The sequence below is a fragment of the Arachis ipaensis genome, chromosome B05 (assembly GCF_000816755.2).
Source record: "Arachis ipaensis cultivar K30076 chromosome B05, Araip1.1, whole genome shotgun sequence".
Taxonomy (NCBI): domain Eukaryota; kingdom Viridiplantae; phylum Streptophyta; class Magnoliopsida; order Fabales; family Fabaceae; genus Arachis; species Arachis ipaensis.
This window is the reverse complement of record NC_029789.2, coordinates 11,025,713-11,037,336: the sequence shown is the minus strand read 5'-3', so window position 1 is coordinate 11,037,336 and position 11,624 is coordinate 11,025,713. Positions and strand designations below refer to the sequence as shown.

The 11,624-nt window shown below is 38.1% G+C and overlaps 5 protein-coding genes across 6 annotated transcripts in view; 4 read left to right on the top strand and 1 right to left on the bottom strand.

The window, feature by feature from the left end:
* On the top strand, positions 52-1,870 carry LOC107642892 (transmembrane protein 53). Its single transcript, XM_016346396.2, has 4 exons — positions 52-889; positions 993-1,095; positions 1,184-1,365; positions 1,460-1,870. Exons 1-4 carry the CDS (start codon positions 237-239, stop codon positions 1,731-1,733), a joined length of 1,212 nt encoding a protein of 403 aa, XP_016201882.1. The 5' UTR covers positions 52-236; the 3' UTR covers positions 1,734-1,870.
* On the top strand, positions 2,530-3,549 carry LOC107640141 (phosphopantetheine adenylyltransferase). Its single transcript, XM_016343692.1, has 4 exons — positions 2,530-2,566; positions 2,650-2,777; positions 2,863-2,934; positions 3,466-3,549. The coding sequence occupies exons 1-4, from the start codon at positions 2,530-2,532 to the stop codon at positions 3,547-3,549; spliced, it is 321 nt and encodes a 106-aa protein (XP_016199178.1).
* LOC107640140 (syntaxin-112) lies at positions 3,288-6,937 on the top strand. Its single transcript, XM_021123599.1, has 4 exons — positions 3,288-3,701; positions 3,901-3,970; positions 4,082-4,195; positions 5,827-6,937. Exons 1-4 carry the CDS (start codon positions 3,601-3,603, stop codon positions 6,748-6,750), a joined length of 1,209 nt encoding a protein of 402 aa, XP_020979258.1. The 5' UTR covers positions 3,288-3,600; the 3' UTR covers positions 6,751-6,937.
* On the top strand, positions 7,251-9,170 carry LOC107642890 (pentatricopeptide repeat-containing protein At5g66520). The gene has a single exon (XM_016346393.2). The coding sequence runs from the start codon at positions 7,457-7,459 to the stop codon at positions 9,011-9,013; it is 1,557 nt and encodes a 518-aa protein (XP_016201879.1). The 5' UTR covers positions 7,251-7,456; the 3' UTR covers positions 9,014-9,170.
* The window catches only part of LOC107642891 (putative glucose-6-phosphate 1-epimerase), a 2,977-nt gene continuing 431 nt past the window's right edge, over positions 9,079-11,624 (bottom strand). For both annotated transcript variants that reach the window (XM_021123028.1, XM_016346395.2), the window contains exons 2-10: positions 11,527-11,624; positions 11,325-11,438; positions 11,189-11,240; positions 10,765-10,902; positions 10,540-10,638; positions 10,233-10,330; positions 9,717-9,824; positions 9,548-9,629; positions 9,079-9,372 (exon numbers count right to left, since the gene is read on the bottom strand). In XM_021123028.1, coding sequence (XP_020978687.1) covers positions 9,307-9,372; positions 9,548-9,629; positions 9,717-9,824; positions 10,233-10,330; positions 10,540-10,638; positions 10,765-10,902; positions 11,189-11,240; positions 11,325-11,438; positions 11,527-11,618 — 849 coding nt within the window. In that variant the 5' untranslated portion in view covers positions 11,619-11,624 and the 3' untranslated portion in view covers positions 9,079-9,306. The remainder of the gene's footprint in view (positions 9,373-9,547; positions 9,630-9,716; positions 9,825-10,232; positions 10,331-10,539; positions 10,639-10,764; positions 10,903-11,188; positions 11,241-11,324; positions 11,439-11,526) is intronic.

Here is an 11,624-nt window from a genome sequence, read left to right as displayed (position 1 = left end):
TCCGCACAAAATTCTTAGAGATATAGAATTACAGAAATACACAATTACACATACATGTCACTTAGTTTGGGGCATAAGCATGGAGCATATACTACCAGAGTAATGATCCATCCTTGGATGGAGAAATATGGTCCGCATTTACGATGAAAATAAAGCTGCTTCAACATTCGATTGAATTTCGATCAAAACAGTGAAAACGAAACAGCACAGCAATATCAACATCCTCTAATTCGGCAATGGAGGCTCATATGAGGATCCTGAACCCCTCAATTCTTGGTCGCCACCTTCTTCAGAAAACCACTTCACATTCACATTCACATTCTCTTCTCCATCTGCCGAAATCAAAACCCGCTCTCCCTTTTCGTTATTGCTACCACCGTAACGCAACACCCATAATCTGCTCCTCTCAATTTCCCACCTTTCCAAATCCAAATCCCAATCCCAATCCCAATCCCTTCACCTTCTTCTCCTCTCTCACCGCCTCCCAAAACCTCAACTTTTCTCACCCTACAAATAATGTCAGCCCCTTCCTCTCCCGTTCTCATGGTGGCGGATTCGTTTGGAACCCTGCTTCGGAGAACAGGATTGGGGGAAAGATGGGATTTTGCGGGGCGGAAGGGAGGGTTACGACGGTGGTGTTGTTGGGGTGGCTGGGAGCGAAGACGAAGCACCTCAAGAGGTACGTGGAGTGGTACAACGCGCGTGGAGTACACGCGATGACGTTCGTGGTTGATGTGAGGGAGCTGCTCTCCTTCGACCTTGGGAGGATACTTGAGAGGCGAATCTCTGCGCTGACGGATGAGCTCATCACGTGGGTGTCACGTGACGAAGAGGATGGGAGACAACGCTGTTTGGTGTTTCACACTTTCAGCAACACTGGTTGGTTTACGTATGTATGTCCAATCCCATTCCATTCCCTCATGATTTCACTCTTGTTGAGTGGTTACATTACTCATTGTTTGTAAATTCGTTTCTTTTTCTTTTTATTACAGTTATGGTTCCGTTCTGGCGAGAATGCTCGATAGACAGGATCTGATGGATAAGATTAAAGGATGCATTGTTGATTCTGGAGGAGGAGAACCCTTTAATCCACAGGTAACTTGATGTGTTAGTTCATTGTTCTTGGCTTTGTTGTTGAATTATCAAATTGAATATGGTGAGCTATTGTATATTGATCTTGTAGGTATGGGCTGCTGGTTTTTCTGCTGCCATATTGAAGAAGCGCAGCTCTTCGACCCAAGCCACTGAGACTGAAGTTAACACATCAACCATTCAACAAAATGAACCTTCAAGAATGGAAATCGTGGTCTTGGCACTTCTAGAGAAATTGTTCTCATTTCTATTGAAATTGCCTGATGTGAATCAGTGAGTCTCTTCTCTCAATGCCAATGTTTCTTGGTGATTCTTGTTGTTCTAGTAGTACTATATATAGTAAGCTAATTTATCGTGTCCGAAACAGGAGGTTAACAAGGGTTGTGAATGTGCTGTTGAAGGAGCAACCTTGCCCTCAGCTATACCTGTATAGTACCGCTGACAAAGTGGTTCCGTACCAATCAATAGAAGGGTTCATTGAGGAGCAAAGGAGGATGGGAAGGAGGGTAAGGTCCTTCAACTTCGGTTCATCCCCTCATGTGGATCATTACAGGACTTTTCCGGACTTGTATTTATCAGAGGTTACTGATTTCTTGAACGAGTGTTTTGCAACAGCCAACAAGACCACTTCCATATCTTGAGAGTCACTACCTTTCAAGTGTAAAATTATTTGCTTATTGGTTAGTCCCAAGTGGAATTTATTTACTTTGGCTATATGAACATGTATGCAACATTCAAAATTTCAGAAATAGATCGATTCTTTTGATGATTGATGAAGAAAATAGACATGGCAAACTGATAGCAGAACTTGGGTGGTAGACTTGAAACAAATTGATTAATTGGAATATTGGTTAAAGGTACTAACATAGTAACATTTACATCAACATCATCTCCACGTAAGGCATTAAACTCAGCTGTTAAATGTCAGTTTACTGGCAGGAATAAATAAATCGTAAAATGTCTTAGATTTCTTGACATATATTACCAAATTACAAAACAATCCATGATCAGAGTGTTAATCGGACACCTAATGAAGTAGGAAGATAAAAATATAGGTACCGATGCAAAATATTAGTAATATGATCTTACGATAAAATGTTGAATTGAGACATATTCCTAAGCAGAATTGGGGGATAATTATGTAATTGTAGTGAGGGACCACAGGTGAGCTGAACATTCTTGTTGTGCGGCTAAAATCTCCCGCACGTTTCGGTAGTTGAATCTGATTTTCTTTAGGTCCTAACCATCAAGCGTGTGGCAACATTTAGATACATAACAACGCCACAGGTATTCTCACCTTTAAATATTGGCACGCAAATAGTTGTACCGTATGGTATTCTCACCAACCACCGTGCTAGCTCCTTTGACGGCCGGAGGAATTACCAACCTAACCGGAAGATCTGGACCGTTGTTTTCGAATCGCACGCCTCTGCTGTTATGTTGAACCTGCAGCAGAAGAAAAGCGAGGCTCATGGTAAGTGACACTAGAACTAGAAATAGTTATGTTTTGAAATCAGCGCAAATGGTGCCTCAGCATTTTCTTGTTTTGAATTTAAGCTCTTCCAATGGCCGCTCAAGATGATCCCATGCTGCTTCCCACCCTCTCTCCCCCCAACACCTACCAAGCTGTCGTCAACGGCGGCACCTTTGACCGATTGCACGATGGCCACCGCCTCTTCCTCACCGTCTCTCTCTCTCTCTCTCTCTCTCATTTAGAAATTTCCAGTTTATATATCTATGTCATGTGAAATGTTGAAACTTTTTTAGCAGGCTTCAGCACAGTTGGCAAGGCACCGGATTGTGATCGGAGTTTGCGATGGACCTATGCTCGCAAAGAAGCAGGTTAGCCTTTTTTTTTTTTTTTTTCATTTTACGTATATCATAATGTTACTCTCGTAGTCTCGTTCAAAATTGATTAGCTTCCTTCTCTGTGCTGAACTTATTTGTTTATTTGTGTCAATGTCCAAAATTAGATTTTTCATGTACCTGCCAGTAGTATAATTGCAGCTTCAATTTTATGTTTTAAGCTGTGTATCCCACCCAGTTCCCATCATGCTGTGGATTACTAATTTTTAGTATTACAGTTCAACCAGTTCTTGATTTGGATGTGTTTATGTAACATTTAACTTTTTTGAACCGGCTGATTTGTTGCAAGTTGGATTCTTTTTATCCTATTAGTTCTATTGAAAATGTGAATTTTTTCTACCCCCCCCCCTTCTCTCTCTCTCTCTCTCTCTCTCTCTCTCTCTCTTAAATGAGCATAATTATTAGCCAAGAAAAGTTTACCCTCTTAATGATGGATGAATTTATTTATTATATTATTTTGTTGACATATGCATGTCTATTTTAAGTGGTGTGTCTTTGTATTGTTAGTTTCTGAGGGTGGATGGAAAGAAAATGAATGATGTCCTAATCTACATCCATCCATCAGTTGCATATCATTTAAGATTTATTTGAAAGAAAAAAATATCTTATATAAATTTTTATTTGAAATTGGTATGCAAAACCATGCAGTCTATCAAGCCAGAACTGGAAGTGCAAGCTGTACCAATCACAGATCCTTATGGGCCTTCTATCGTGGATGCAGATTTGGAGGCTGTGGTTGTAAGGTTTGTAATCTGCAAGGTTGTGTTATGCCAGTTTTATTTGTTGTTTTCTGATCTTGATCATGATCATAGAGTGTTGCTCTGATAGAGACTTGAGCAAGTTCATTACTATCATAATTTTGTGAATTCTTTTAGGTTTCTAATAATTGTAGCATAATTTTGTGAATTCTTTGATACCTGACTCATGTTGGTTCTCATACAGCAAAGAGACAGTACCTGGAGGATTAGCAGTAAACAGGAAAAGAGCTGAAAGAGGCCTTTCACAGTTAAAGGTATAGCTGTTTATTTATTTATTTATTTTTTGTCACCATAGAAAAAGTAAGAAACTAATTTGTCAAAACCTTTCTATGACATTAGAAATTGTTTCTATGTATCATATGCAGATTGAAGTTGTAGATTTGGTCTCTGGAGGTTCGGGTGAAGTTAAGCTGAGTTCATCAATGTTAAGGAAGCTTGAGGCTGAAAAAGTCAACCAGCAAAGCACAATATCACAGACTTAGAAACAAAGAATTTGTTCAGCTTATACATATATTATTTTTCAAACATTGTTTACACTGCCCATGATTGCAACATGCAAGTTGTTGTTTCATCAGAGTTCAGAAAATGGAGGAAACATTTTAGGAGTGGGGAAAATAGGGAGAAACTCGCAAATCCTTGAGAAGGAAGAACTTTTCTCCCTGCAGATAATATTTGTATCATTGAATTTATTTAATGAAATGTGACTATATATTATTTAAAGGCGAAGATCATATACGGTGGTTTATTTCAAGCGAACGTTGATTTTACCCATTTTAATTATGAATGTTTTTTCTCTACTAGAATTAATTTTTCTATTTTCTTTAAAGTATCTGATAAGGTAAAATTAATTAATGATGTTGGTGCGTAACGATTAACTCGTGTAATTTTGTTCTTGTCTCGTTTACTGAATTTTCGGAATGGGAAAGTATGAGGAGCTAATGGAATATTTGTATAATGTGTACAATGGAGGTTTAGGGAGTATTAGAGATATAACCATTAGTGTTACCTTTTTTCATCAGCTGAAGCTTTTGGAATGAGTGATATCATGATATGGTATTAGAGTTTTAGATCCGAAAGGTCAAGAATTCAATTCTTGGTGAACCCAAAAATCAGTTTAAACTTTTTGGGAAAATGTTTATTATTCCTAGTATTCGGATGGTTATTCTAGATAGTCACATTGTACAAATAGTCCATTGTCTCCCTAGTGGGACTCTTTCAGAATCAATTTAAAAAATATTTTTCCACTAAGTGTAATCTTAGTATATTCACTCTCTTGCAAATAATTTTTTTTTTCTAAATAACATATGATTGGATATAAATCTAGAAAAATTTCAAAAACGCTAGTTTAAAATTAGATCATGATGGGAAAATAGTTTTTTTTTTTTTAAATCAAGGGCATTGACCGCTTGGCGGTTGAAATTGTAACAGTTACGTGAAGAGTGAAGAGTGAAGAGGAGACTATATTATAGGGCAACGGATACTTTTGTTTCAGAATTACAAATTAATTTCAAAATTTACTCACATATATGCATGCGTTTGTTTTTGTTTAACGAAAACAGACTCAAAGTTTGAAAATTGCATTCAAGATTGTCACTCAAGTCTTATAGCCACGTCCCTTCATCAAAGGTTCAATCTTCTTCTTCTTCTTCTTCTTCTTCTTCTTCTTCTTCTTCAAAGTGCATGGCTTTGTTAGACACCATCTCTTAAGTTTTTTTCATACATGCTGTGTAAAAATTATTTCTGAGACCGCATTTCTCCATGCATGGCGCTAAAGATTTGATTTTTGATGATCGATTTCCTTAATTCTTGGCTCTCTGTGCATTGAAAATGGCTGTTGGTTCTCATTTCTGATTTTGTTATCTTTGTTCTTCTTAGATCACTTTGGGCATTTGCTTCATGACAAGAACTTTCATCCATTGAGAAACTGTCTCATTTCTTGAATCTGTCCAAGAGGGTATGCTTCATTTTCTTTTCATGTAACCTAGAGCCGTTCAAGTTTCTTGCTTTCTTCCTTAGATATTCTCATTTGGTTGTTATTGTTTTGTTTCCATTCTTCATTTAAATCATTACATTAATTCTGTAGGTTTTGATTTTCTTTTTCAGGTGCTGAGTTTTGAATTTTTTTTCAAAGATGAATGATCTGATGACGAAATCGTTCTTAAGTTATGTTGAACTGAAGAAACAGGTCATGAAGGACCTTGAAAATGAACGTGATATTGAAGCAGGGCAACTCAACCCCACACAACTAGAAGACCCTAATCTCACTCAGTTCTTCCAAGAAGTGGATGCAATCAAGGTTGAAATGGAAGAGATCACCAATCTCTTATTTGATCTTCAGCAACTGAATGAAGAAGCAAAGTCCACACACAGTGCAAAAGTCCTCCGTGGACTAAGAGACCGCATGGAATCTGACATGGTTGCGGTGCTTCGCAAGGCCAAGATCATCAAGGCAAGGCTTGAGGTCCTGGACCAATCCAACATAGCCAATAGAAATTTATCAGAGTCCTATAAAGAGGGTACACCAATTGATAGGACAAGGAGTTCTGTCACAAATGGTTTGAGGGTCAAGCTTAGGGACATGATGAATGAGTTTCAGTCCTTGAGGGACAAGATACTGTCTGATTACAAGGAAGATTTGAAGAGAAGGTACTACAGTGCGACCGGCGAGGTTCCGAGTGAAGAGGTCATGGACAAGATGATCTCAGGGAGTCTCAAAGTTGAGTTTTTGGCTGGGAAAACAGATGCTGACATGGGAACTCAGGTTAGACATGAGGCTGTGATGGATATTCAGAGGAGTTTGAACAAGCTTCACCAAGTGTTTCTTGATATGGCTATTCTGGTTGAGACACAAGGGGAGAAATTGGACAATATTGAAGATAATATGGCCAGTGCTGGTAACTACATCCATGGTGGAACTAATAGTCTTTACTATGCCAATCAGATGAAGAAGAAGAACCATAAATGGTGGTGCTGGGTTTGTGCTGTTGGGTTGATTGTGCTGTTGGTGTGCTTCATAGCAATGTTGACTTCTTGACTGGAGTAATTTTTTGAGGAGAGAGGTTTCGAGTTTTTGAGACTGTAAAAAGCTCTTTCCACTTCCTCCTAATGCTTGGTTTTTTCTAGAATTGTGGGAATAGGTTCTGTTAATTCATTCAGATTGTTGGAGAATTAAATTTTCATATTACTAGTACTCTAGTAGAATTCATTGACAAATTTTGGAAATTGGAACCTTTTAAATGCATCTGCTATTTACACTTTTTACATGTTCTGTTGCGCTTTCAGTGACCTTTTTCCCTAACTTAAATTTTGTGGTGAAATTACAAGTTAAACCTGCAAAACGCCAATTATTCTTATTACTACAGCACCTTGTAGAACCCACCTTCTTTCCTTTTGTTATTTGCAGTGTGTTTTGTAGGAGATTAAAAACGGGATGAATATGTTAAGATAAGTTACCATATACAAACTTAGGTGAAGAAAATCTTCCTTTTTCAATAATATGAAAAGAACTGTCTCAACAAATGGTCAATAAACGACACTAGGTACATGGAAGCAGAAGGAAGTCTAATTTTTTTAACTCTTATCGTCTTAAACAGGATATTCTATTCGGTCTACAAATATCTTGTGATCTTATCCCAAAGCGGTGCTGGCAATTTAAAGCCACAAATTTAGAATGTATTCTTCCCTTTTCTACAATTTCTTTCAACTTATATTAGAAGGACAATTCCCTTCCTTAATTGTTAATGGTGGCTATGCTGCTAATGCAACCCAGTGTGGAGCAGAGCCAGGTTCTGCTTGAGAGGTGTTCAAGCTTAAAAGAACTGAAGCAGATTCATGGCCAAATACTGAAAAATGGCACCATGATGCATGAGATGACAGCCAGCAGGCTCTTTGCTTCATATGCATCAAAAGAGTTTGGCAACTTGTTCTGTGCTCGTATGCTCTTTGACAGAATAAATTCACCTAATATTGTCATGTGGAACACCATGATCAGAGCATACTCGAACAGTGATGACCCGGAAGAAGCTCTGCTTTTGTACCATAAACTGCTTCACCATTCGGTGCCTCACAATGCCTACACTTTCCCTTTCCTTCTCAAAGCATGTTCTGCACTCTCAGCATTTGAAGAAACCCAGCAAATCCATGCTCAAATTTTCAAAAGGGGTTATGGATCTGAGGTTTATGCCACAAACTCCCTCCTTCGTGTGTATGCGACTTCAGGCTATATTGCATTGGCTCGCATCCTATTTAACCAGCTTGCAACTAGAGATATTGTTTCTTGGAATACAATGATTGATGGGTACATAAAATGTGGAAACTTAGACGTGGCTCATAAGATGTTTCAAGACATGACACTGAAAAATGTCATCAGTTGGACAACCATGATTGTTGGTTTTGTTAGGAAAGGCATGCACAAAGAAGCACTGTCTCTCTTTCAGCAAATGCTGGTTGCCGGCATCAAACCTGATCGAATAACCCTGAGTTGCTTGCTTTCAGCATGTGCAGGCCTTGGTTCATTGGAGCAAGGAAGGTGGATTCACAACTACATCAATATAAATGAAATAAAGATAGATCCAGTTTTGGGTTCTGTTCTTATAGACATGTATGCAAAATGTGGTGAAATGGAAAGAGCCCTACAAGTGTTTACTAACTTGGAGAATAAATGTGTCTATGCATGGACAGCAATAATTGGTGGCTTTGCAGTCCATGGGAAGGGTAGAGAATCCCTAGACTGGTTTACCCAAATGCAGAAAGCGGGAATCAAGCCAACTTCCATAACTTTCACTGCGATTTTGACTGCATGTAGTCATGCAGGACTTGTTGAAGAAGGAAAGTTCATGTTTGATAGCATGAGTACTGCTTACAACATTGCACACTCTATGGAACACTATGGATGCATGGTGGACCTTCTCGGTCGCGCAGGGTTGTTGAAAGAAGCAAAGGAGTTCATAGAGTCAATGCCCTTCAAGCCAAATGCTGTAATATGGGGCGCACTGCTCAATGCCTGCTACCTGCACAAACAAATTGAGCTTGGAAAAGAGGTTGGCAAAATTCTTATTGAGATGGACCCTGATCATAGCGGCCGCTATGTTCATCTGGCAAGCATTCTTGCTGCAGCCGGAGAATGGAACCAAGCAGTTAAAGTAAGAAACCAGATCAAACATAGGGGACTGCTGAATCTTCCAGGATACAGCAGCATAACACTAAATGGGGTTGAACACGAGTTCTTTGCTGGGATTGGATCCTCATACCCACATATACAAGAGATATATGACATGCCCAATATTATTGAGGAATAGATATGATACGTTTGGGAGGAAGTTTAGAGGAGAATAAAATGGAAGTAATGAAAATGAGAAGAATGTAGTTTTCCATCTTGTGGAAAGAAAAATTATCTTATCTTTTATTTTCATCACAAAGATGTTACAGATGCAATGAGATTTTTCTTTTTTGAGACATGACCTCTCTCAAAACTACATAAACTCCTCACCACCAGTTACACTCTTAGTAGCTCGGGAAATTATTAATACATAAGGTATTGTTTACAAATCAAGACAAAAAATATTTAACAATAAAGAAGCTCAGTTGCGGTTCAAGCAATGCTAAGATGCTGCACAGCTGTCCAAGTTTGCTCTGGCTCTAGCTGGACCCTTTCAATCTGAAACAGTGATAGCATAAAATTAAAATTCGTAAGAGTCAACTGGGAGGCTTGAAAACTAGAGTCAGTAACCAGAATGCTCAATTTCTGAAGGATGCTCACGCATATGTTCAAAAACAATTGTCCATTTAAACTCAATAACCATTGAACCCTATTTAAAAGCGTAATTCATTACCTTAGCATTTTCAACACAAACAAAATCTTTGTAACACGCTTCCATTTGAAGATGTGGATTCCACAACACAGCATCTGACCAACTACATGGGCAAGAGCCAAAGGATCATAAGCAAGAGACTTGGGAAAACCAAATAATAAAATTATGATAGAAGTTGCAAATTACATACTTTGTATTCTTGACAGATATTAAATCACCCAAGCCATTGTCAAGTTGTAACTCATCAGGAGCTCCAAGATAAATGCAATCTACAAATGCCGGGAAAGTGACCACATCCCTGCATTATAAAGATTATTGTCTATTTTGCAAACTTACAAACTCAAAGCTAAGATTTGACTGGTCCTTATTCAAGGCAATTCTGGTATTAAATAAGTTATATTGACACAATATACTTGTCTATTAGGAAAAAGGTAAAAATTGGCCACTAAGTGGATGCAATGTTACAGAACTCTAGTTTAAATTCAGGCAAAATAAGGGAAATAAAAGTAGACCTTAGGTAAAAAACGAATGTCATTGTATATCCCACATGTAAAGATAGTTGAAGATACTCAATAGCTAGTGCAGATTTTTATCCAACCTTTGGACTAAGGAAAGCAACTTCAGTAGTTTCATTCTAATCTCGTAGCAAATAGTACTATGTTTTATTTCTTTATAAGAATTCACAGACAGAAAATAACATACAGACCTTTCTTCTGTACCCTCCACTGGATTTTTAGGATCTGGATCTTTGTTCAGTGTTTTGCATCCTTTCAATCCCTTTACTGATGCACCACTCACAGAAGCCTGTGTGACAATGCTAAAATGATTATTTCTAATTGTAAGCAATAAATTGAGTCAAAATAACTTGTATTAGAAGAATTCTAATTAATTAAACTAATTATTGAAAGGAACATAATTTTCATTGGATTGGACACTTAATTTGAACTCATAACTCGGGAAAATCCTATACAAAATGATAATGATGACATATAAGAACAGATATAAAATCTTACACTAAAATACGTGTGCAGGGCAGTAGTAAATGAAAATGCCTTGTTGTCTGTATTTTTAACTTTTAACTCAGTCGAAAGACTCTTAGAATTAAGTGTGACCTGCAAAACAGGAAGCACGAAATTTTATCATCAAGCAGGTAATGAAACATGTCAAGAATGAGTACTAGCAGTACGGCAGCATTGCAAAGGGGAGAGAACTCTGGTCAAAGAAAATAAGCCCTTGACCTTGAATAAGGCATGGAAACCGAAATCCCACATAGCGCGACTATAGGAATCATCCTTCAGTTCCAGAGTAACAGCAGGATCTCCCTCCACATTTTCAGAATCAGCAACGGTCCAATCCATATTCCGTGCAAATCCATGCTGCCAAGAACTCAAGCAACCAAATTTAGTATACAATGGAATAGAAGAGCAGTATAGTCAACAAAGCACTCATGATTTTACCACAAAGAAGTGTGCAGAACCACTGTAATTCAATCAGACTTTTTGCATCTATCTAAAGAAAATCATCTTAGAAAAAACAGAATACATGTATACTCCTAGAGCCCATCTAGTCTGTGCTATAGTTCATTCAGAACACACTCATTTCTTACTTTTCATACAGAATAACATGGAGTACAAGAAAACAGAGTTGATTAGAGGGTGATACCTGCTGAATTGAGCCAGGACCAAACTGAGGAAAACAATGTGGGATACCTCCACTGCCCCAACAGAAAACTAATCAGTATACAGCGAAAAATCGAAACTATATATGGTTTTGCATGAGGGGTGTATGAATAGAACACCTGATTGGTTTCTTCTTATTGAAAACAGCATCTGGGCGAACAAAAAGAAGGTCCTTGCCAGCGGGAAGTTTCCAAGAGGTAACACACCCTCCATACAAGTATATCTCAGCCTCACTGCAACCAACAGACTTGAATTCAGATTCAAGCGAAACTGAAGAGAAAAGTTGATCAGAATTTTGAAAGAGTTACATGTATGACGTACCTACCAGAGGGTGAAGTAAGAACAAGTTTAGGCAAGTTTCCTTGGCCTTCAGTGAGTTGAACTCCGGAAGAGGTGATTGTTTTGTTGCTCATAGTTGC